The sequence below is a fragment of the Struthio camelus genome, chromosome 1 (genome assembly GCF_040807025.1).
Source record: "Struthio camelus isolate bStrCam1 chromosome 1, bStrCam1.hap1, whole genome shotgun sequence".
Taxonomy (NCBI): Eukaryota; Metazoa; Chordata; class Aves; order Struthioniformes; family Struthionidae; genus Struthio; species Struthio camelus.
The window spans coordinates 119,639,374-119,663,957 of record NC_090942.1 but is presented as its reverse complement, the minus strand read 5'-3'; the positions used below and the strand labels follow the sequence as shown (position 1 = coordinate 119,663,957).

The 24,584-nt window shown below is 45.1% G+C and overlaps 1 protein-coding gene across 2 annotated transcripts in view; it reads right to left on the bottom strand.

Annotated features, from left to right (window-relative positions):
* The window catches only part of HUNK (hormonally up-regulated Neu-associated kinase), a 58,613-nt gene extending 34,505 nt beyond the window's left edge, over positions 1–24,108 (bottom strand). For both annotated transcript variants that reach the window (XM_068912243.1, XM_068912254.1), the window contains exons 1-2: positions 23,824–24,108; positions 3,273–3,565 (exon numbers count right to left, since the gene is read on the bottom strand). In XM_068912243.1, coding sequence (XP_068768344.1) covers positions 3,273–3,565; positions 23,824–24,108 — 578 coding nt within the window. The remainder of the gene's footprint in view (positions 1–3,272; positions 3,566–23,823) is intronic.
* Positions 24,109–24,584: the final 476 nt, after the last annotated feature.

Below are 24,584 nucleotides of genomic sequence, written 5' to 3'. Positions count from 1 at the left end.
TTCTGAAATCTGTCATAAAATAGAAAGACAAGGCAGCTTTGCACTTCAAAAGGAGACTTTGTTCTGCAGCACAGGATCTGTCATAAATATTGCATCAGCAGCCAGACTACTGGCACTTAAAATTAATAGGATGGAAGTTATCAAAGCTAACACGTCAAAGGAATGGGTACCAAAGCAGGAATCCCGTAACGTCCCGAACAACTGAATCATACGACGCTGCCTTCCTGCTCTCAGCGTGCTAGGGAGAGGGGAGGAAGGAGACTGTGCAAAAACATACCGGTTCCACTCAAAACCTCCACTCAAAAGATTTTTTGTGTGTCTTTCAAACTCCTGATCTGCTTTTAATTACAAAATGGCAGTGAAAGGTATGAATACACTGCCACGAAGGCAGAAAAAGGGGGAACACAGAAAGCTATCTTTGCTACCAATACATTATTAAATTCTTTTCTTTGACACTCTGACAGTAATTGCACTGGATGGGATTGAATTTTGTTAAAATTACTTTAAAAGGGTTGTTGAGAATTTCCTGTGGGATGCAGTTGCAAGCACCAAGGCTTTCACTTCATTTTCTCTGTTGTCCTTGCACTCCCAAGGGGCTTACTGTTCATCCTGCTTTTTGACAGCAATGAAGGCCTATGTAAACACCCTCTGAAAAGAGAAAGCTTCACCAGATACTGCCATTTGGGTTTGTTTTCTTCTGTCAGAGAGAAAGATAAATATTCCTACCTGATTCACAGCTGAGCTTGTGGCATGGATATTTTTAGCAACCAACCAACTCTTCTGGTAGAAGGAATGGAGCTCAAACAACTACATGAAATTATATTTAGGGCAGTGGCATTTTTTTCAGACAGCAGCCACAGGCTTCTGAAAACTTGACAGCCCTCACCGAAGACGTAATTCCTGCAGTCAGAAACTTGCATTCTTCGCTCATCATAGGAGATAAGTATTTATGATTTCAAATACATCCATAAGGTCAAACACACGCGTAACTTTTTTCAGCCTCTAAAATAAATTGACGCTTCGAAGGGTTTTTTTTTTTTAGTTTTAGACTGTTGCACATCACAGTGCTTCTTAAAAGACATTTCCTTTGAGTTCTGGTTCCCAGTTCTTGTCCAAAGGTCAGAGTGTTTTTCTGCCATGCCAAGCCTTGATCATGTCATGAAGCTGGCCGAGTAATATTCATTAACTAATGCAGTCAAATTTCATGCGCCTTATTTAATCTTGTTTTTTTTTTTCCATCCTGAGTTATAGAACAGGGCGAGTAATCTATATTATTCACTGAATAACGTAGATAAAAAAAATGTTGGTTACTGTCGTAATAAAATATTCAGTGAATACTTTTATGTCCTTTAAACATTCTGCCCAATTCAAGGCGAACGATGAAAGCATTCTGAAAGGGACACAAACAGGTGACCGCTTTCCGGCCTACAATGTGCTGTGTTTTGTTTCGCCTGCAGTGAATGTGAACACCCACGGATCACCACATACATGAAAGTGCTGTTATTTTTTAACTGTTTTAAAAATAACAACAAGAACAACAGCAGAACATTGTCATTTCATCCAGGGTGAGAATGAATCAGACTTCTGCACTATTTTTGTTTTCCTCTTCAGTTGCTGATGGAGCAGGCTGTTTTCAGAGTTGCCACTGTCAAAAGCCCAGGGAGGACAACTCCTGGGGCAACTATTATTCTTTCTCCCTCTGGCACACAGAGAGCCAATGCAACAAATTCAGATCGTGCCGCTAGCGTTCTTCTTGTGTCTCCGCGCTGTTCTGTGTATCTTGTTTGCAGAAAAATTAAAGCTACTGAATGGCTAAGCCCCTGGAGAAAATACTTGCAAATATACTGCCTGTGATTCTGTCAAATTTTATCACTTTCAACAGAATTGGACCTGCTCATTATTTGGACGGAAGACTCCCACGGAAAAGCTCTGTGCCATACTGATTCGAGAAATACAGTGGGTGGTGCGTGCCTCCTTTGGGGTAAGGATTAATTTAATGCCAAAGGGCTGGGGATCGTGCTTGGCTGTACCCGGGTGGACGGAGCTCAGCCGCCAGGCGCAGCAGAGCACTTCAGCATTTCCAAGGCTGCCTCCTCCCCGCGCTCCCGCGAAGCCCCTCACACTTCTGAAAGACGGGGCGAGGGCCAGGACTGCTCCAGGCACACAGCATCCGCGCACGGTTCAGGCTCCTCACACGTACGCTGTTGCGGGAACTGTGATTCTTGCCTTCTTTCCACCACAGCAGCCCGTGGAGTCTATCGTGCACCTAGTGAATGAGCTATTTTTGTACAAAATGTGGGTTTGAATCCTCTCTGGCAAAGACGGGAATCACAGCCAGGCCTGTTAGTTCCCCTGTAAGTGCTTTAGCCACTATGGCATTATGCAGAAAGCAAAATTTTTAGTGAGAGGAACGGCTGACGGACTCAATATCACTGGTAAAAGCTAAACTCGTTCTTCTGTTGCTGACAGGTTTTTCTCTGCCCATCTCATAAACTTTGATCTGCTTTTTCCTTCCTCTCTCTCTGTACATACGGGATATGAATTGATCCTTTAAAGCAATAAATAGACTTTTGCCTTTCCCATGTGCCAGACTGAGGGGTTAATAATCAAAGGAGTCAGTGGTTTAGCTGCTGATAGAGAATCTGCAAAACAGACTTGGTTGCTGCTCAAATATACTCCAGTGGTACCAGAAATTTAGCCTGAGATGAGACCTCACTTCACCTGAGGTTATCTGTACACTGAAGTACTGGCTCCTAATGGATCACAGTGAACAAGCAGAGAGACTTCAAGACAAAAGAGCAGTCTTCAGAGTGCATGGCGTTCAATCAAGGCACGTACACTCAACGGCGCAGCACAGCAGCAGGCAGCTCCGTGCACAGCTGGGCACAGCTGGGCAAGCCGGCTGCGCGCTGCCTTCAGGCAGCCTGCCAGCTGCCTGCACAGCAGCCCCGGGGATGAGCTCACATGACAGTTCTCCATCTTCTACAGCACAAGAACAGCCAGTGAAATGAACACCCAGATTCTCCAAAATATTTAGCTGTTTAGCCCCTGCTAAGTGCCTAAATAACTTGGAGGTGAGGCCTACCCAACTTGCCCAACATCGATCGCATGCCAAGTCCCTGGGAGCCCAGACTTGAACTCCAGTCAGCCTGAGTTTAAAAAATTTAGTCTGCTTCTTAGATAGCGCCCTATAAACACAGAAAGGACAGAGGAGGCAACACAGTGGGTCAGACCAGAGCTTGGATAAATTTTACCAGAGAGGTTAAGATTACCTGTGAACTACTCCTGCCCGATGAAGATGCTCTACTGCCAGAATAAGCTGCCTGATATATTTGCGTGCTTCGTGCTCTTCAAGTCTTTTTTTCTCATAAATCTTGTGCATCAAGTTGCCACCAGGGCACAGCTCCATGACAAGGTAGTAGCTGTTTTCCGTTTCCAGTATATCCAGCAACTGAGCAATGTTGGGGTGGCGGATCATTTGCTGGATCTGCCCTTCCCGTCGCAGATTCTTGGTGACATAGGTGTCCTTTTTGGCTCTTTTCTTGTCAATTACTTTCACTGCCACCTAATGAGAAACAGAGGAGAGGGGGTTGTTATCAGTCCCACCAGTGATTTACGGCTTTAACCTTGTACAAAACAACCACAAAATAAATCAAAGGGTGTCAGTCTCAACCGATACATTGTTTCTGGGACAACTGCCCAGCACAATAAAAATAGCTACTTTCCCCCTAACTTAACCTCTTTCTTTATCCCCTCCTAGGATGACTGACAAAAGTTTTGGTAAGGAAATTGGTAACAAAGGGGAGGAGACAATCTGTTTAACCGTACCCAAATACTTAGTGCACTTAATGCTGGACAGCTATCGCATTCATTTTCTCAGAAAGCCTTCATGCTGACACTGACATATGATAAACATCATTTTTGGCTGTTTCTGGCTTTGGACTTGTGATTTGAGACGATACGCTTCCATGACAAGTTTCTTAAACTATAGCCAAATATTAGTTTTGCATGCTTTAATAATAATAAAATATACATATATGTATAAAGCATGAAAAAATGATTTATTTTTGTATCAGTCTTGGCACATTTGTTATTCTGTTTTAAAACATACATGCCAGGTGATCCTCTTGTTTCTTCTAGAACCCAGTAACTTTGCAAAATTCAAGAAGGCAAAAGCGTTTCATGCATGTTCTAAATCGCACCTCTACTCAGAGCTGTCCAAGTCCAACAGAGCCCAAAGGGAAAGCACAGAGTAAAACTAAGGGGATTCTGTATCACAGTCTGTAAGACAGTATTTACTAGCTCCTATCAAAATGCTTTCTTTCGTATTCCTGGTGCAGCACACCCCATGAGAACAAAAGGAGGGGACTCTCTGTTTAGAGAAGCTGGTTCCTTTTATTGTTTTAACGGATTCACTAAACAGTTGCAATAAAAGTATGTCGCCTCCATTATCCGCCGCGTATGCATAGGTTCTTTTTTTTTTCTTTTTTTTTTTTTTAAGATGTCTTATTTAGACCGGCTGCCGCAGACTTCCAGGTCACCCGCACCCGACAACGGTTTAGCGGCGTACGCCAGCCGCGCAACAAAAGGCCCCGCTGAACCCTTCGCGGCGCTCCTCGCTTCCTCGGCGCTCCGCAACAAAGGAGGCCCTGTAACGCAGGCACCGAGACCCAGCAGCTCGAGACGCTTGTTTGTTTGTCAGGACGAGGGAGGCGGGGGGCGGGGGGGGAGGAAAAGCAGCGCTCGGGATTCCTGCGCGACGCTGAATTTTACATGAACCAGATGAGAAAGACTCTTGTTTGCATGGGTACGGGGTCCAACAAAGTGCACGGCAAATGGCATAATCCCGCTGCCCTCCTAGAGGGACACGCAAAGAAGGATGCTACACTCTCATCTTCACTGCGCGCCTTTAGTTGGAGGACCGCCTGCGTTACTTTACTCCTACAAAGAGAAGAAATAATAAACGTGGGGAAAGTCTCGGAGCTTTACTGACCTAATTGCTAATTCTCACAACTCAGATAACAGCACACGGGAAAGGAGACTTCCCTCCACCTCCAGCTTGTGCACTACAGCCCTCCGCACGGCCGACGAGCTAGTCGCAGCAAACTCGCTTGCAGCTCCTGCCAACTGCACTGCTGTAATTCATGGTATTGTGGGCTGGTAAGTCTTTGGCAACAAGGAGACAAACTTATTCAAAGCATACCAGGCCACCTTCCCAGCCCGAGCAAGTGCCAAGCGCACATCAAGCGCATGGCAGCTCCCAGTTTGATCAGTCTTATATTTTTCCTTCAAGGAAGGGAAAGGTTAAATTAGTGAACGTTCGGGTATTCCTTTAAAAAAACAAAAACACACGCACACACACACACACAGAAGTATGATCTGGAAATATGACAAGAAAAGCAGACCCGGAACCTTTGACACAAATCTCTTGAATCCATGTCAAGTTTTATCAGTACAGGAACTGAAGAATAAAACTACAGGACCCTTGGCTTAATAGTTTGCCTCGAAAACCAAGAAGTCAGTATCACTGGATACATTACTAGCTGGATGCATTTCTGCTGTTAAAATATCATTCTAATGAAACGCCCTTGATATAAAGATGAGACTATAAACACCACACTCCCGACAGCCACCTGGGTGAAACACAGAGTATTGTACTGTAGCGTCAGAACCACAAACGCCTGGAAGCTACATTCCTGACTAGGCGCATTAAAGAAAGATCATTTAGTTGTAAGATAAGACAACAGGGAAAATCAGAGCTTAACTTAACCGTTTTTGAAAGCCTCAGGTGATTCACCAAGGAAACAGTCTTAAATTAGTATGTTCTTCCATCTAATGAGATAAGGCCAAGAAGAGGCTTGCATAGATTATTTAGACAGCTAACTACAGAAGTTATTCTGCTGAGGACAAATAAATTCATGGGTTACAGAAACATGAAATGCCAGTTTGCTTGCTGGCAGCACAATATAATCTCTGCAGAAGTTGTTTTTTTTTTTTTTAAACATAAAACGCTAATATTTTCTACAGCTACAGGATACAAAATACAGCATATTAACAATACGGAACAGTAATCTGTTTTCTGAAGCATTTTGTGAATCCTCCGTTATCCGTATGAGTAAGCCATCCCTAATTCATTGACTAAGAAAGCACAGTGCTGAACACACGCATGTCTCCTACAAATGCTGAGCATGCCTGTGAGGAGCAGGGGCAAGCAGCTGAGGACAGGAGCCAGAGCCAACTATTTGATTACTTGACGACTTTTTCACCATCATAAAGAATTAGGCACAGTTCTATGCCTCAAGGACAAATTTTCTCCTTGATTTTGACAGATCCTTGGTCAGGCCCCCTACGTACCCCAGTGCACAAGAAAAGCTGCTTTTCGATCCACGCTTTATTCTGAGCTATCTTTTCCCCCTTCAAGGTCCCTTGCATTGGGTCTGAGAGACCCACAACCAAGGCTAACAGGAAGCAGCTTTGCATAGGGGAAAGAGAAGAACATTAACACTAAGTTAAAACTATGGGAGACTTGTATCTCCCACACCAGACAGGAAACTAGTTTCTGTGCAATATTACTTTTTCCTGGGGTGGAATGCGAGCGAGATCTTGACACCCTCTCCTAGCTCCCTCTTACGGCCCGGGGAACCACAGAAATATATCTGACAGATGCCCCCTCTCCATCTCACAGAAGATTCAAAACCCAGGGTCTTTAAAGAAATGTTTATATATTTAAAGAAAAAAATTGTAGTTGATCCACACATACAAGCAGCCTACTATCAACTTCCACGTAGAGACTCTCCATAATAGTTTCTTCTAGCTTTTGCGTCTCTGACTCTGCTCCTCCCAGGTGGTCTTCCTTACTATCCCTTTCATTTATTTTGCTATCTGGCTATCAATGTCCTTTCCCTTGCACTGCTGGTTTGGTTTGGGCTTTCTTCTAGGATTCCTGTGCAAAAGGCCCAGCATCTGGAGACAGAGCTTTGGTTTGGTGGGTTTTCGCTTGTTTGGGTTTCTTGGATTTTCTTCTGATTTACAATTTGTTTTGCAGCATACGGAGGAAAAATTAAGGACCAAACCTTGCTCTCAGTTACTCCAGGGATGACTTGGTTCAATACCCTTGATTTTGAGTTCATCTAGAATCACCCCAACGTTAAGTGAACGTGGTCTGTGCCCCAAAGCATTTAATATACACCATGTAGGAGGCTGTGTATATTTGTGAATATGCACCTGCAAACTTCACTTACCCCGAAGGAAAGAAGCATTCACTACGGAGAATACAGTAGATGTTAGCCAAACACGAAATAAATGCATTCAAGCTTTCAAAATTACTCAGGACATGCCAGTTACTCTGTTTTGCTCCCCAAAGTTTCAAGTAGGGGCTCTTTGCATCTGCACTGCCTGCACCATGCCTGTCTCCCCACCGGAATTCTCAGCCAACATTAGCAGAGAAATAATAAATAAATGATAAAGCAAGTAATTACTCTGAATATGTAGCAACAGTGGCTCTTGACATTCAACACTTTGCTTTTGGCTAAATCTTTGTTGTGTAAACAAGTAAATGGTTTAGGCTATTCTGCGTTATGAGATACAAAGATGAGTAATAGGCCATATTTTTGATGCCAGAGCCCTAGAATTACACTGTTAGAATGAATTACTTTCCTGAAGTTTATGGTGTGACACATCATAAGAGCAATTGCTGCTTCTCTTGATTGTAGCCCTAAAATAGTTCAAGTTAGGCTAAACCGTACTGGAATGGAGCTGAGGGGGAAGCGTAAACACCACCATTCTCTGAAGATAGTTGGAGGAAACAGTTACATTGCTTACAGAAAGAAGCACCTAAAACAATATCAGCAAATACCGGCACGTGTCATCACCCAAACAAAGGCACATGTCTGACACATAAGGAGGGAGGATTTTTGCCAGCTAGTGTTTTAAGAGGGTGTGTGAATCTGCAAGAAAGGAAGAAAAAATGATGGGCACTAAAAACAGCACAAAAGCAGTCACAGCAAGGCCCTGAGAAAGAGCAAAAAGAGACAATTTAAGGGGCCGAATACTGCCTGGAGAAAGCTGGGAGCTGAGGCTTCTGTTGCTAGATCACTGCTGTGTCCAGAGAAAACATATTTTGCATGTTCCTGGTAAATAAATTTACACTGACACCCAACTCCCTCCTTGTCAGAACAACTTGCAAGCCCCTACGTTTCTGGTTAACCGCACTGTGTCCAAAGGGGTAGCAAAAGACAGGTGCGTGCATGCTGGGGAGGGTTTGGAGATGCACAGAAAGAGGCCAAACCAAGCCCAAGTGAATCTTATTAAACTCAGATAAGGATAAACTAAGCACAACAGCTGCTTGTTTCTTTGTCTTCTGCTCTTCTGCATTGAAGGAGCGCCCAAAAATTGCAACACAGCATGGAAGTTGGCTCAGAGGAAACAGTTTTCCCATGATCCCAAGGGAGGACACGCAACACCTGTTTTCTTCTGACCTCCTCCATCCTCCCCTTCATTTTCTCCAAATGAAAAGTGGTGCAAAACATTATTACCAGAGGAAAGACCTACCCGAGGGACGGATCCCGCCTTTAGACCTGTGAATAGTCTGACCACCCCTGGGAAGCATTCCCCACGCAGTATCCTGTTGCTGGAGATAACACTGCCTTTCCTCTAGCGCATCTTGTCCTGGGCTAATCCAGCATTCAGCACACAGCAGGTTTCTCCTGGGCTGGCACAGCTGTCTCCCGAGCGAAGCCCCAGCACAACATCCATATGCCTACGCATGAGGCACGTTTCGCAGTTTCGACGGGCAGCTGCCCAGATCTGCTCCCTGACAGCAAGCCAAAGCCACAAGGCAGTGATTGATGCGCTGTGCCGGGGAGAAGGAACTTCCAGGTGCTCAGTGGGCACGAGTCAAAGGGATCTTCTCCCCCCTCCCCCTTCTGCTGGTTATTTATAACTCCACCATGACATTTTGAAAAATCATGGGTCAAAAACGTAGCGCTTTTGTTAGTGAAGGAAAAAAACGTTTCCTTACCCAGTGGACATGCAAAGGTCTATTTAGATTGTTGCCTTACTGCTCCACAGCAAGATAAAAGCAACAGGGTCTTGTCAGAGCAGGGCTTGATCATATGGAGAGTGGGATTTTTTTCAGCCCAGTCCTCCATAAGTATCCATAGGTGCTCCAAACCTGCTCTGAAAATCTTGTATTTTCCCACCTAAACCTCTGCTGTGCTTCAAGAAGAAACTGAAGTCATGGCATTCCTGTAATGTCCTGCCAATGGGAAAATCAAATGTTGGGTACGAGGGTGAAGTTAAACACAGAAAGAGTAAGAATGTTAGAAGAGAGAGGAGGGGAAAAAAAAAGAAGAGAAAAAAGGCAGGCCAAGCTTTCAAATACACACAAAACTGATGGAAGGCAATAGATTTTTTCTTTTCCTTTTATTTTTTTTCTTAAGCAGCAAAGAGCTTTTATTCAAGCTATGGTTTTACAGTAAAAATATCTATTCCTCTACCAAGCTTTCCCTGTTGAGATGCATTATCATTCTATCTGCATAAATACTAAGTGACAACCCCATGACTACTGGTGACTTCAGCCACGTGGTACGTTAGTGCTCAGGAAACCCAGGTCTGAATTCAGCCTCAGGTTTCTCATTTGCATGTTTTTACACGGGCTGTCTCTTGGCAGAAGGATGAATCCCAATGGAAGCAAGTCTTCCTGTTTGCCAGAAAACAGGTTTTCTCCATGGCACTCTTGCTGAGCCAAGGTCAAGAGGTCTTGAACAAAACTGATGTCAGATACTTGCAACAGCAACTAAAAGAAAAGCTGTGCAATAATGGCCTCAGCCTGCAAAATAATGCGATAATATGTTTAACTTCACAGAAGAAATGCAGACTGCACGTGACCTTGCAAAATCAGGGCCTGTCACTCTGAGGACTTTTTTGCTTTTTTTAAAGTTTCCCCACTTATCCATTCACTCCTTTTTGTTTCTTTCTGCAAACTCTCCCCTAACTTTAAATAAGAGCAAGTCAGTTGCTGCAGTCCTCTGCCAAAGAGAGCTCCAGCTGAACGGAGAGAAAACTGGCCTGAATAAGAACCCAGCCAGCACTGTGGGGCTTGGCTCTGGAGAATTAAATATAACACGAGACAAGAAACTTCAGCTACAGATTATTGCAGGGATCCACAAACTTTTTTGGGGGGGGTGGGGGCAGCAATTCCTTCTGGCAGCGCTGCTGGAGGCGGTGCCAGCACCGGCAGCAGTGGCAGGTCTCAGCACCGTCCCTGGCGCACCCCCAACCACCCGCAGGGAGCCCCGGACTGCGGGATGCAGTCGGATGGGCTGGCAACAGCCTGGCCTGAGCTTGGGAATCCTACGTCTAAACCCACAAACATTTACTGTCTGATAAAAACCCCATCTGCTTAAACACCCCCAAAAAATATTTTAAAAGCTTAGTGGGCAGAGTGAGACAAAGAGCCAAACTAAGTATTGCCCAGCTCAAGCTCTTTTTTGAGGTGCCCTTGAAGACTGATGTGATTAATTTGTTTTATTTTCTTCCTTCCTTTTGATGACAGCGGTCTGGTATCACTTGTAGCTTGCTTTGTATTTACTGCTGCTCTCACGACACAAAAACAGAGCTTCACTCTCACAACTGACCAGTGACTTTGGGTGGCCAGTTCAAATCATATTAAACAGACCTAACTTTGAAGTATGTGCAACTCTCAGCGCTTTCTTGAAAGCAATCCCCTTAAGGGTTTCACAGTTTGGGCACCCAGTAAATCAGGCATGCAAAATATAAGTCACTTTTCACAACTGATTCCAAGGATTAGAAAATGTAAACCTAATTCACTGGGTAGTGTTTGTTCTTTGCTTTAGCTATTAAAACTTAGCAAATTTTAGAGTACAGTAGAGAAATAACTTTTCAAGCAGCAAGTTTCAATATCTTAAAGTTCCAATATCTTAAAATAAAGGATTTAAGAAATAAAGGATTTAAGAAAAGGATTGTCCAAGAAGATGTATTCCAGAAATCAGTGAATCGTGCACCTACGGAAAGGGCTGCACAACTTCCACTCAAGATGGAGAGAAATCAGACATGGATGAATCAAGACATCATCCTGGAAACACAAACTTAATTTTCATCATGGCAGAAAACACCATGAAACTAAAGGAAAATTAACATGCTTGAAGACAACGCATTTGCCAAATTCCCTTGCAGCCCACATCACCCAATTCAGAGAAAGTGTCCCAAGAGGCTCCTGGGGTGGCATTTTTTGGTGGCATCCCCTTTGGCTATCCTGCTTGGCACCCCATTTCCTTAACAAATGTTAGCACTCCAGTCACCTTTCAAGAACTCATTTCAAAGAAAATTGCAGAGGATCTCTGAAAGTATCACAAAAAGATAACCAGGTGTTATCCTTTCCGTTTACAGCTTAGGTATTCATTTCAAAGAAATCAGCAATAATCCAAACCTACAACAACCTGTAAAGGCAGACTTCTTTACAAGAATAATGCCTGCTCTATTTGGTCAAGGAGAGAAAAGAATTACCGTTCGGCCATAAACCTCTGATACCTTTTATACTCACCTTGGATGCTTACTAAAAATGGAATAGGAGGAGCAGAGACTTCAACACGTGTGTGCATGCATACGCATGCTGGAAAGGTTTCTGCGTAGCTATACAACTAGAGATGCATTGAGATTTGACGTGAAATAAGCAGTGTCATCTCTTTGCTTAACACTTAAATGGTGAAGTTCAGTCTTTGATAATTTTTGTGTTTACTCTTTGTAGGACAGCTGAATTACATATTCTTTATTTGAATTTCCTCTGGCATTAGTAAAAAAAAAAAATTAAAAGGGTAAGGAGGAGTCATTTCTCTTAGAGCACTCTCGTCTCTGCAAAGTCTCTGACAGCGTAAGCAAAGAGTTCTGGGCTTCACGATACATAAAAACAGCTGCTGTAGAGAAGGATATGGGGTAAACTGTCTCAGCAGGTAGGGGACCATTCCCTTTAGTGGGGGACTAAACAGTCAGGAAAGCTTTAAATCAGTATCTAAAGAAGAATAAACATAGCTCAGAGTATGCACACTCATACACTTCAGATCCAAGGTAGCCTGAATGAAAAGATTCAAATCATTAAGAGATATAAGAAGAAAATCTTCCATTACCTACACACTAAAGACGATAGTGTCCAGCAGTGCGGAAAAGGACTCAGGAATACTTCAGATAAGCAAATGAAGATGAACCCTCTTGATGCCACAGACAACTTAATGAGCATAATCCTAAAAAGCATAAGCAGGATGGATCAGTTATAAGTAAGAAAGGGTATTAATTATTCCTGTCCGTTGCATTAGGAGACTATTCTTAGATTACTGTATCCAGTTCTGGTTCCAGAACTTCAAAAATGAGTTGAAAATTCGGAAAGAGTTCTGAAAAGCCCGCTAGGAACAGTCTGAGGTCCCAGAACTGTTTGTCACAGTAATTAAAAATTTGCAGCTTCTGTCAGTTAAGCAGTGACTGGATGATTTTCGGCAAGGAACTACATGAGAAGGGGTCTTCTGATAACAGACAGCTCTTTAATCTAGTAAAATAAAACAAGCTTCCCAAAAGGTAAAGTTAGACAAACTCAGGCGTATAAACACGGCGCGTGTTTTTAGGTGTGGTGAAGTAATGATAGGAACATCTTAATTTATGGAGGTGAACGTAAATATTTATCTCGCCCCTTCAAAGTATGCAATAGCTTGTTGACAAGATACGGACACAGACACTTCTGGAAACAGTACAGGAAGTCAGGCTGAACAATTACAGCGATCCCTCCTGGCTTTAAGGCGTGCACCCCTGCGGAGAATCCCCTTCTGGTCCCAGCACAGACAGGAGCAGGGCACGGCAAAGGAGCTGACTTAAGCAAGAAGCTCTGGGAGCCATCAGCAATGACATCAAGGGATGTACATTTTAAGAACTCTCTCTGACATCCTTGCTTGAGCTCCCCAGCACAAAAGACGCAAAGTATCATGAGAAGCCATTCAAATATCAATGCTGATGCAGACAGTCCAGCTCACCCCCAGCCCTGCTACCTATTGCATCAGCGCAGGCAAGGGACTGGGGAGTGAGATTTTTGGTCTGTCAAGGCACTAATGTAAGGACATCCTCTACAGCTGCTCCTATCACACTAGGAGCAAGAGCAGATCGCACGAAGGTCTCAAAACTCTCAGCATTGCAAGACTGTGCACACAAACCCCTCCGAACTTCCTTGCTTTCCAGCTTAGTGCTCTTTTACACAGCATGCTCTTCCCCTTATTTCTGCAGTTCTTCCTCCCTCTTTCTCCTACTTAAGTCAGGAAGGGAGGAAACAGAGTGGAGGAAATTGTTGATTTGACACACAGCTGGTATCTCATCTGAGGTGGCCCGTTTCCACGCAGCAGCTCAGCTTTGCTGGAGGAGAGCTGTTCTCTGCCACATTATTCCTCAAAACGCTTTTTACTTGGTGTCATATTCATGGATAACTTCTGTTATCCTCTCCTGGACATACTCATGCTCTGCTGTTTCCATAAAGCCTGCTGTCTCCTCCCTTCTATTTCACTGCATTTCCAATAACCGAAAGAAAGAAAGGTTCTTATCTACTAGTATCTATGCCCTCTGAAATGGCCAGACCTTTACAGCAAAGTGACCGACAGGAGACAGTTTTGAGGAAAGCGAGTGTAGTAATTCTGCCCCTTTCCAGATGTTCCAAACAGAAATCCCCGTAAATTACACTTTCGCTTGGTGCTGTAGGTCCAAAGCAGCAGAATTTCACACCACGTACAGATGTCACGCAGTCAGAGAACAGCACGGGAGCCTAGGAAGCAGGAACTTGCATTGCTACAGCACAATCACATGTATGGGGAAGCAACACATGACTTGCCTTGAATCGGTCATGGATGGGATCTATCTAGCTGCTGGCAAAAAGAAACCAGCTCCTGTGACCTTTCAGTGCTCTCCTGGTCAACTAATTAATGGAGTGGCAGTAACTGTGTCCCCAAGGGACAAAAGCACATTTTTACCTCCCTGGCCTCTAAAGATATCTACACAAGTCAAGAGAGATTAGGCAGAGACTGATGGAAGCAGTGGCAGCAGAAAGCCAGACGCAGAGATAAATGAGGACGCAATAAAGAGGTTCCAGAAGAAAGCCTTACAAGCCTGTCAAAGGCAGCCACTCGGCCTCTGAGTCACGTAGAGCAAAAAGAAAGCATATACTTGAATGCCTGAAACAGCTGGATTTGCCTAGCAATTTAAATGTAAAATATACAAATATCCAAGCATCACTTTGCAAATACCAGCTCTTTTTCAAAAAAGGACTTTTTGACCCTCGTTCACGAGGCAGAACTGGCGTGCTATAACGCTGTCCGTCACTCATTATTTGAGAACTCTTTTGAGCTGAAGGTATAATCAACTGACAGGAAAGACATTTTCCAGGGCTGGTTACACAAACGCATGGGGAGCCTGACCTGCAGGCACAGTGGCAGATGGAAAACCTGTTAAGACAGGCAAGCTCCTTATTTTATGTTGACCGAAGTTGATTGCTACCTGCAATTTGTCACAGACGAAGACACTGTGGCCAGCCTTAGAAAACGGAGGTCCTCTTCGCCTAGACGTGGCCCTGCTAAGCTGGAAGAACAACAAGAAACAGCAAGAGCTAAAATACAAAAAGGCATGGTTTATGCCTTGGTCACAAATGAACCATATCCTATCCAGCTGTTTCTGATAAAGTATAGCTTGCCTTTTTAATGCTGAAAATTTCTTCTGTCACAGCGAGATGGATGAAGATCTCGGATTACTTGTGGGGAAACAAAAGCAGAGAAATGATACCAAGTAACATTCCTCCAGCACCAGTCCTTATATGAGAGACCTTGCTTATGCCTCTTCCCATTTTCATGATGGCAGACTTGTAATATGTTTCTTATTAAACAGCCCCTGTTTCACATTATAGTGATCAAATGCATAACTAGCCCTATGGAAGACTAAGTGTCCCTAATTTAAAATGCTTTAATAACAATACAGCTTTATGGCTTTGCAAGGAGAGAGAAAAAAAAAAAAGATGCCTATTAAAACAATAAGATCTGCTGCTTTTGAGGACCAGGTAATACTCTCCTTCACAGCAATTTAAAGCCCAGGAGACAAAATGTTTACAATCATTGGGAGCCAGGAAAAGGGTGCTTCCAATAAAGTATAATTTTTATATATGTTCTCTCTCTTAGCTCTGTAGACATTATTCACAGAAAATAAATTTATTCCTGAAAGAAATGTTTCCATGACAATCTTCCACAACAGGCAGAGAGCAAAGGAACTTTATTATGTATAGCTTACCTTTTTTTAGTTCTCTTCACTGCAATGTTTTTTCTCATAGCACTAGTAATACTGATCTCATACTACAACCAAGAAACAGCACTATTGGGTCTAGCATTAGGAGTGTTTCTGAGAGCTGGGTAGCGCAAGACCGGAGCAAAGCATTCACAGAAAAGGAATCTCTAGTCAGAGCAACACCAGCCTGCTATTTACTTTTTGTAGGTGGTCTCCTTCATAGACCACGTTAACTCCTCATAGGGTCCTGCCCCTCCACGAGGGGGTGGCTAGACTCTGTTCCCTGCAGGCCCCAACATTAAGCCCAGATCAAGATGCAGTTTTTGCACTGATCCAAGTACCAGAATCAGAGACCTCTGTCCTAGCACGGACCCCAGCGCCTCCCTTGCGATTGTAGCCTTCTCTCTTACTCCAGTAAAATTCACCAGAAGAAACTACTTGGTTCACTTCAGCAGCACGAGCACTGAGTTCATACCCACCAGGAGACTAGCCAGCGCACGTATATTGGGAAGGTATAGCGGAAAAAGGTTTAGAGAGCCACAGATTTAAGAGGTTCGCGTTCTTTTGTTCTTTAACTTACTTGAAAATAGCAGCTAAGCCAATCTGGAATGGAAATAATACAAAGTCTGACTACTTTGCAAGCAGAAAAGTACTCAGGATAGTCTGAGTCTAGCCAGTACCAGTTTCCTTTGGTTCAACTACATCCCTTGCTGCCAGGTAAGCACCAACATAGCAAACTGCACAATTCTTCTATTTGGTATTTACCTAATCATTGGCTTTAGACAGTTTTAGATACTCCTCCAAAACTGTGAAGGGTAAAACAATATGTAAACTCCAGGTCATTTTTATGTTGCTGGTTATACAAGACAACAGCCCAGCTTTTAAGACAGACTATTACAATTCAGTTGCTAGAAGGTTTGTCACAACATCCCATGACTGCTTTACTTACGAGGTTATAGCCTCGTGAAGGGTAAGTGCTGTACGTTAATAACCTCCATTTTCCTGAGTGCAGGCTAACAAATAACTCACTACGGCAGAGGGGCAGAGAAGTTTAATGTGTTATGTTTGTTGAAATACAAGAAGACATAGTAGCATTCTCCAGCTCATTAGTTTAAAAAGATATGGAAAGCAAGACATGTTTTATTTAGCAAGACATTTATAGGTAACACATGCCTACAAAAACAGGCATACAGTTTTACACATCATTAAAAATATTAAAAATACAAAAATTGCAAGAAGAAATATAAGGACCAAATGCGAGTGCCACATAAGAACTACACCTGGTGTCAATTTAACCTAAACACGCGGCTTCCCTCAGTCCTGCAGATGCCACTAAAATTATAATGGTCCATATGAAAAGCAGCACGTTGCTGACATGCACTGTTAGTGACGTCCTTAAAACTGCTGAATGTAAACTTGAAAGCAGATTATCTCAAGAGGATAAGCAATTGCCACATGTGCATCAATTCAGCTCATTGCAGAACAAGTTGTAAGCCACAGCTGAAAAATATTAAAACAGTCTTCCTGGAAAACAGACTGCAGTAATGAACAGGCTCTCTTGGCTATTAAAGACTGTTCTGCTTACTCAAAGCAAGCAACATAGGATGACCACAGGTTACAGGGAAGAGGGGGGCTTTATAGCAAGAGCTTGTTGCAACAGGTTATTCTCCAGACGAATAAACTTTTAGCAGGTGACCACAACAAACTGAGCAGGTGACTGCACATCGGCATTTTGGCATTTATTCTACCTTATGTTAAGATTCTTAAATGCGCCATAACATGTATTAGGGAACTTTGTGCCAGCGAAGCAACAAATCTTCTAGTTCTGCTTCCAGCAAAGTCCTTACTAATGTCATTGGAATCGTGGCAATGTCCTTCAAATCATTTCCTGAAGTATCATATGTTAACACAAGCATATGTTTAGTAGCTCCATTGTAAATTATGCATCCACGTACGTCCCTCTCTGAAAAGAATAGCATCAAAGCAGTGAAAGTAAACACGTAAAAGCAAAGAAATGTCAAAATTAAGGCTGCAGAAACACCCTCATTTCATCCCCCCAATGCATACAATTGACAGCTGCATAATGATGTATTATCATCCAAGTGAAACAGCTAGCAGCTGTTAACAAACAGCACCCTGGGAGAAAGTTACTGTACAGACTTACAGTAAGTCCTTCTCAAAACAAGATTTTCTCAGGTACAGAGAGAATTTAAAAATATGTTTTTGTAAACAAGCAACAAGAAAACTACTAATTAAATACTTACAGTGAGAAAACAAATGCATCTATAGGAAAGTGATATACGAGTAGCATTGCCAGAAGAATGTAAAATAACAGACCAAATTGAAAATCAAAATTCTGTGGCTTTACTCGATGAGCCACTGAGAGCAATGAAGGGGTTTCAAGTTTCACAATTTTATCTGGAACCTCACAGTCTGTGGAGGAGAAAAAAGGGGAAAAAAAAGCATGAGAGAGAGGGAGAGAGAGAGGGAGAGAAGGGCTGAACTGAAAGATCAGTGGTATATCGACTTTCATTTATAACTAAGCAAGCTCCTAGCCCATATGGTTGGGAAGAAAGTTTGAAAGCAACCCTTGCGTGTGCATAGCCCCCAAAACTCAGAAATGAAAAGACAAGGGTGAAGATCCGAGAACTATGTATGAGCAATTACCAAATTATAAATTGTTAAGCCAGTAATACTACATGGAGAAGCCTGGATCTTGAGATCTGACTACACGAGGTTGACAACGGCAAAGTCTGACGCAGGAGTCCACCGGGAAAAGCCTCCTCCAGGTCCTGGTTTCTCAAAGAGACGGCAGTGATGCCACAGGGGTGGCACGGTCACTGAGAGCAAGCGCCTAGGCAAAACTTCATCTGCCATGGCACACGAAAGCCCTGGGTCACCAGAAGAAGTTTCCATGTCATGGACTCCATGGTGGAACAAGCAGTCAAACAGTGAATACAACCAAGGAAAAAAATAAATAAATAAAAACACTGTAACTTTATAAAATGTATACAGCATTATAACATTTGCTGGTAGCTCCTGGTACAACTTTGGTCCACATTTCTGTGTCCAACTGCCTATGTTCTCTGAAATGGTTGGTTGCTCTCCTAGGGAAAGCTTCTAGAAGATAAAAATCATGCAAAATGAATCGCTCCAGAGTCTGCTTCTCATAACTGGTCCATTTAAGGACTAAGCTACTCAACAACAATCCTAGACAGCAGTGCAGGAGATAGAAGCAGGATGCTAAGACCAGAGGCAGAGCTTGCCTGCCACGGAGCCAGCTCCAAGGAAGACAGTGGGCCTCCCTGTCTAGCAAGCAACCATCACCGCGTGCCCCTCACTTTCCTTCCTGGGACCCAGCACAACTCCATCTGCTGTCCACACAGCTCTCACTTAGACCCTGAGCAGAACGACCTTAGCTCAAGGGAGCAAAGCTCAAATGGGCTCAGGTAAGAGCTGCCTCTTGTCTGTGCTACCCAAGAGGCCAGAAGAGTTTGCAGAACTGGAAGGATGGAGTGCAGAGAGAGGGACTACACATATGCATGTATATATATGTGTATATAGACACACACACACGTACATTTTATCTCTCTCTCTCTCTCTCTCTCTCTCTACACAGAGAGTATAGACTCCTGCAGAGAGAGTTGTTAATACTCTCACTTACGTAGAGGCTGGTCGAACTGACAGCCCGTGTCTTTCCAGTCACAGGAAACATTTTCGGAGACAACTGCCTCAGCTAATTTAGAGCAGTCATGTAACCTTTCCGACTGTAGCTGCCGGTGTGACTGCATCTCATTTAGGCTCGCTGGAAGCCAGCTAGAGCCCCAGTCAGTCAACACCTACTGAAAAGGTTCGGCGCCGCACCGCTCCCTCGCCGCCGTCGATAAGCGCTTCAGAAGGTGAAGGCAGGGCACGGAGCTCACACAAAAACGTGCCCGCTACAGCGGCGTGCAATTTGGTGAACCGTACGCAGAACAATGTGCCGCTGGCAGGTGACGGAGCCCACGGGACCTGCTCCGCAGGTGCTCTTTGCCAGCACTTCCTCCATTCAAGGAGGGCCCGGTGGGGCTTGATAGGAGCTTCCAGCTCTCCCTGGGGAGGCTGCTCTGCCCACATAACCCACCCCAGCCTTTCCCAGATTTTGAAATATGCCTTCCCCCCCCCCACCTCTGTAATAAAGAGGTGCATTCTGAAAACAAACCTTTCTGGGAAAAAGCCACTTCTCACATTAATCACTCTACCTTCATAAAAAAAGCTGGTAACCCGTATTTTTAGCAGCTGCTTCCCACTAAACAGTTAGCATTGTCACAGAAAACCACTCGACCACCTGTAACTAAAAATGCACCTATTCTGAGCTTCACAATAACGCTAAAGAAACAGATAAACACATATTTCAGTGGGTGAGAAATCAAATGATTCAATTTGCTGTGACTGTTTTTGTAGTGACAAAGCTTATCCCTAGAAGAAGTTAAACGTAACCTCAGTTCAAGTGTGTCTATACAAACTTTGGCCTTAGAGCGTTCTCCACCCTTAATACATTGTCATTCTGCAACGCTGGATAGGGTTATCCAGACGTTTCATTGGGGTCCACAGCAGATAATGCAATATATTCAGTCTACTGATAGAATGTGATACCACCCCACAATATCTATATAGGAAGGAAGATAATTTCAGCTGTCTAAAGTCACAAAAACCACTATCTTGCAATATCAGCCTCTGTCAGATTTCCATTACCCAGTAATTGGCCATTCTGAGCCTTAAGCACAAGGTTTGAATCAATCTGAGAATATATTGTTCACAGTCTTGAAAAATTAGCTGAATAACAATGCAGCTAACACAGCAGGGATTCATAGCCACAATTCAAATCTACATTGGCTTGCTCCTCATAGAGAGACTGCTTCCTTAGGATTAGCAATAAAGACTGCCTGAACTGATCTTACAAATCAGCTCTTTACCCCAAAATGTCAGATTATAGGCTGTGATATTTTTATTCAAAAGCAATGGGAAAAAATTAATCTGTTCAACAGTCTCCTATGCTCAGCTAAAATGCATTTAATTGCATCAAGCATTACCAAACGTCTTGCAAGCCCAGAAAGTAACAACATGCCTGACATTACGGCAACATAAACCACAAGAAGTACTGTAAAAGATTTGATTTAAACATCCAGTGCTAAAGATGTTTACAGTTAAGGTTCAGAATCTCACCTTAGCTCACCCTCTTGTGCCTAGGTACTTGTAAGAGCTGTTGGTTCGAATCCCACACAATTTACCCAAAATGTATAATCCATCACGTTGCCCTTGAAGCAGCTGGTAAAGTAACTAGCATTTGGCCCAAAATATATCACATCTCATGCTCTCCTGAAGATCTCTTTAGCTTCTAGCAATTTCAGGGTGAGGTAATGGCAGATTTTTGGCATTTGCTCTGCATTGCCTTGATTCTGCACAATGCATTGTGTCAGTGCAATGGATCTGAGCCTAGCTAGGGACTCATTAATCCACAGATTTCATTTCTAAATACACAATTTTCTGAAACAATAATGTGTATTAATTCCTCTAGAGTTACTGAAGTCTGTTGAAAATCAGAACTCCTTTGGGCCCCCCCTTGCTGAAGCTAGATACTTCGATGACCACAATGGCTTGGATCGTGCCAATACAGCTACCAGACGTTAGTAGGTATATCCCTACGTTACTCTATTATGGCAATCTTACTGAAATTTAGGCAGCGCCCTTGCTCAGCAACCACTTTGCAAGACAAAAAAAATCAAATGTCAATTTTTTTTTTCCTGTCAAAATACATGCAGGCACTAATCCTGGAATAACAGGCTCACAAAACATCAGCTTAGAAAAATGCAGCAACTACAATGATCCAGCAAGCTGTCCTCAGGAGAAGGCTTTGTTTGCCTGTTTTGCCTCACCGAACTCTACTTGCAAGCGCATTAGGTATACACTCCTGCAGACTAACTTTTCTTCTTCAAATGAAGGCACTGAAGAGGATGCTCTTGCCAACGCGCGCGTGATGAGGTCCTGCAGTGCCAGGCAGCTACAGCGCAGTGCTCTCCCTAACCTCCGGATGAGCATGGCGTCGCTCCTGGGGGGTTCGCCCTTTCAGAGGGACAAACTGAGGGATGGAGGTGGGTAGGGAGAGATGAAAAAGGCAACGGTCACATCGAGCATCTCGTGCCCGTCTCAAACAGCTCTCTTAACTTCAACCTGACTTTGGTTACCTGATCGCCGAGAAGCTCTGTGCTGAACGCATTTGTCACCTGGGTGTGGATACCGGCACTGCAGTACCTATGAAACAGTACCTAATTCCTCAGAGCGTGGCCCGCCGTTCACCAAGACTTCTCAGGAGGTACAAATACAGCTGTATCAACGGACCTGGCCCTTCCTGTATTACAGTGCCCCTGCGGAAGGACTTTGCCATGGTAATAAACTGTTTATTATGTAAAAAGTCCTCTTCTCCCACAATCTCCTCTTGTGACCTCGTGCCAGTGATCCCGACTTTTGCACTGCCTCACAGTTTCTTTCCCACTTTGATTCACACACTTGCTAGCCCCAACCTCCTTTCAAGTGCAGCCTTGTGCTCTGCAAGAAAGGAGCCCGGGAAAGCAGATGTTTTTCTTCTCTTCCTCATATTACAGTCAGAGCTCAGTCGCCTGTGGTGGGCTCCATGTAGGCAGAGCTGCCTGCAGCTGCGAGGCAGATCCAGTTTGGGCATGTTTCAGCTGCATTTGGCTGGAGGCCACGTGAGCAGCTCAGCAGAGGAATATGCCCAGAAGAGCCGAGTGTCCACCAGCTCCCTGCACAGGGCGAAATACTTCCCACGGGGTCACGAGTCGGGGATGGACAGCATCGCGTCCCTCCGGGTAGAGGGAGGAACTTGTCTGAGCTGGCAGGACCCCACTTGAAGCAACCCTTATCTCCAACCCATTAACTCAAATTGCTTACCCATAAATAGCTGAAATGAAATAGGTGGATTTTCTGCGAGGATGGACCTTTAATTAGCAAATTGGAAACTATGTGATAGATATTTCACTTGCTGAAGTTGACAGCCAGAGCTTCCTTTGATCCCATGGTGCAAGATCAGGTCAGACAGAGCTCAGAGACCACCCTACCTGGCCACAAGTAAGGACATCGAAGCTCAGCAGCAACAAAGTGCAACTCTCCTACTGTTTCTGCTTGTCACTTTGTCATAATGTCCGTTATCCAAGACGTTTAAAAAAAAAAAAAAAAGCAGTGGGCCTGGGAGCTGAGACAGAGGGGCATGTGGCAGGTCTTTTTATTTTTTCCTCCTAACAGACTGAGATAAATGTAGCAACCCAAAAAAGTGGAGGTGGGAAGGACGTGTGTGTACATGTGCCTTTTATCAACTAGAGGATCATTGGATGTATCTGTTACCAAGGAGAAGCACACGCTTGGTAACAGAAGAGAACAATTTTTTTTTTGCATTCCTATATGATAATAATCACTAGCCTTATCATTTTTCTCATGATGAAATTCAGAGTCCTATATTAAATTTCACTCCAAGACAAATTTACTGGACTGAAAAAAAAAAAAAACCCTAGGAGTGTAGGAATGTGTGCTACAGAGATGCAGTTATAACAATTGCATATTTACAGTGCCACCAAGCCACCAACCCTTGAGTAAATTATACTGTACTTAGCCCTACTGGTCCAAGCAGCTTTCAGTAACAGGAAGGTGTCCCACTTTAGACAGACCTGTTAACAACTTGATAAAACAGAGGCAGAAGTCCGATAGCTCAAACAAGAACAGCATAACTCTTCATCGGGGGCCCCAGCTGGCTTGTCCTTGCTCTATTTACTGCCAAGCCGACCCCCTACTTCTCTTTATGATGTTGTGACATATCCTGATTGATGGGTAAAGGCTCCGCTAAAAGAGCGGAGACTTTTCTTAGTGGATAATGAACAAAAAGCAGTGGACTTTTCTTACTAACATCCTGGAAAAGCACCCAGAACGTGCTTTTGCATCCCTCACCATGCAGTATCTACAACTTCTAACCCCCAACCTAGCCCACCAAAGGAATTACTTAGCTCCCCCCCAACATCTTAGATCATTTTAACGAGCAAGAAATACCTGCATGTATCTACATGCTAAAGGTACCAACAGGACTGCACAGAGTGACTGGTCCTTACCAATATGAGTCTATCTTACTACTAAAAATTCACTTCTGACCAAAAAAAAAAAAAAAGGAGAGAGGGTGGAAAAAAGGACAGGTCAAAGCAACTGAAGTGAGGAGAGCAACACCAGAAATCCCGGCGTACACACCGAAAACACTGCTTTCACGCCTGAGCCTCCCCGGAGGTGGACGAAACCCGCTGCGAAGTTCAGGAAAACTACCGAGCGGGCCAACTCCCGGGTGCCGCGGCGCAGCGCCTCCGCCGGGGGCAGCGCCGGCCCCACCAGCCCACGGCGGGGCGGCCCGGCTGAGACCGAACAGACTCATCTCACCCCCCCCCACACACACACACACGGGCGGCCGGAGCGCGGTACCTTCTCGCCGGTGAGCACATGCAGCCCCTCGCGGACCTTGGCGAAGGAGCCCTCGCCCAGCTTCCGCCCGATCAGGTAGCTGCCGACGCGTTTGGTGTGCTGGAAGTCGCGGAGCCTCTCCCGCGGCGCCGCCGCCGCCGCCGCGCCCAGCCAGGCGGCCAGGAAACTCCCCTCGGCGCCCGCCGCCGCCGCCGCCGCCCGCCGCGCCTCGCCGCCGCCGCCGCCACCGCCGCTGCCCGCCACCGCCGCCTCGCCGAGCAGCCCGTCGCCCGCCGCCGCCGGCATCGCCCCGCCGGGCGGGCGGGCGGACGGGAAGCGGCTCCGCGGCGGCCCCGGCCGCGCCGCTCGCTCCGCGCCGCTGCCTGCGCGCCGCTCCCGGCTGCTGCTGCCGCCGCTGCCCGCCCCGCCGCCGCCGCCGCCGCCGGAGGGGAGGGGAGGGGACGGGATGGAGGGGAGGGACCGGCGCCGGGCCGGGCCGGGGGCGGGCTCCCGCCGCTGCACGGGGCCGTAATTCAAGCCGCTCGCCCGCGGCGGCGGCGGCGGCAGCAGGCGCGGGCTCGGCGCGGCGGCCCCAGCGCTTTCAAGCGCCGCCGCCGGCCCCTCCTCCGCGGCCGCGGCCGCTGCCCCCGGGCCCTCCCCGGCGGCGCGACCTGCGGGCGGCGGCGGCGGCGGCTCTCGCTATTATTAGCCCGCAAACGGCGGCTGCCGGGCCGCGGCCCGACGCGCTGCGTGACTCTTTTTGCCGCCTCGCTCGCAGCCAC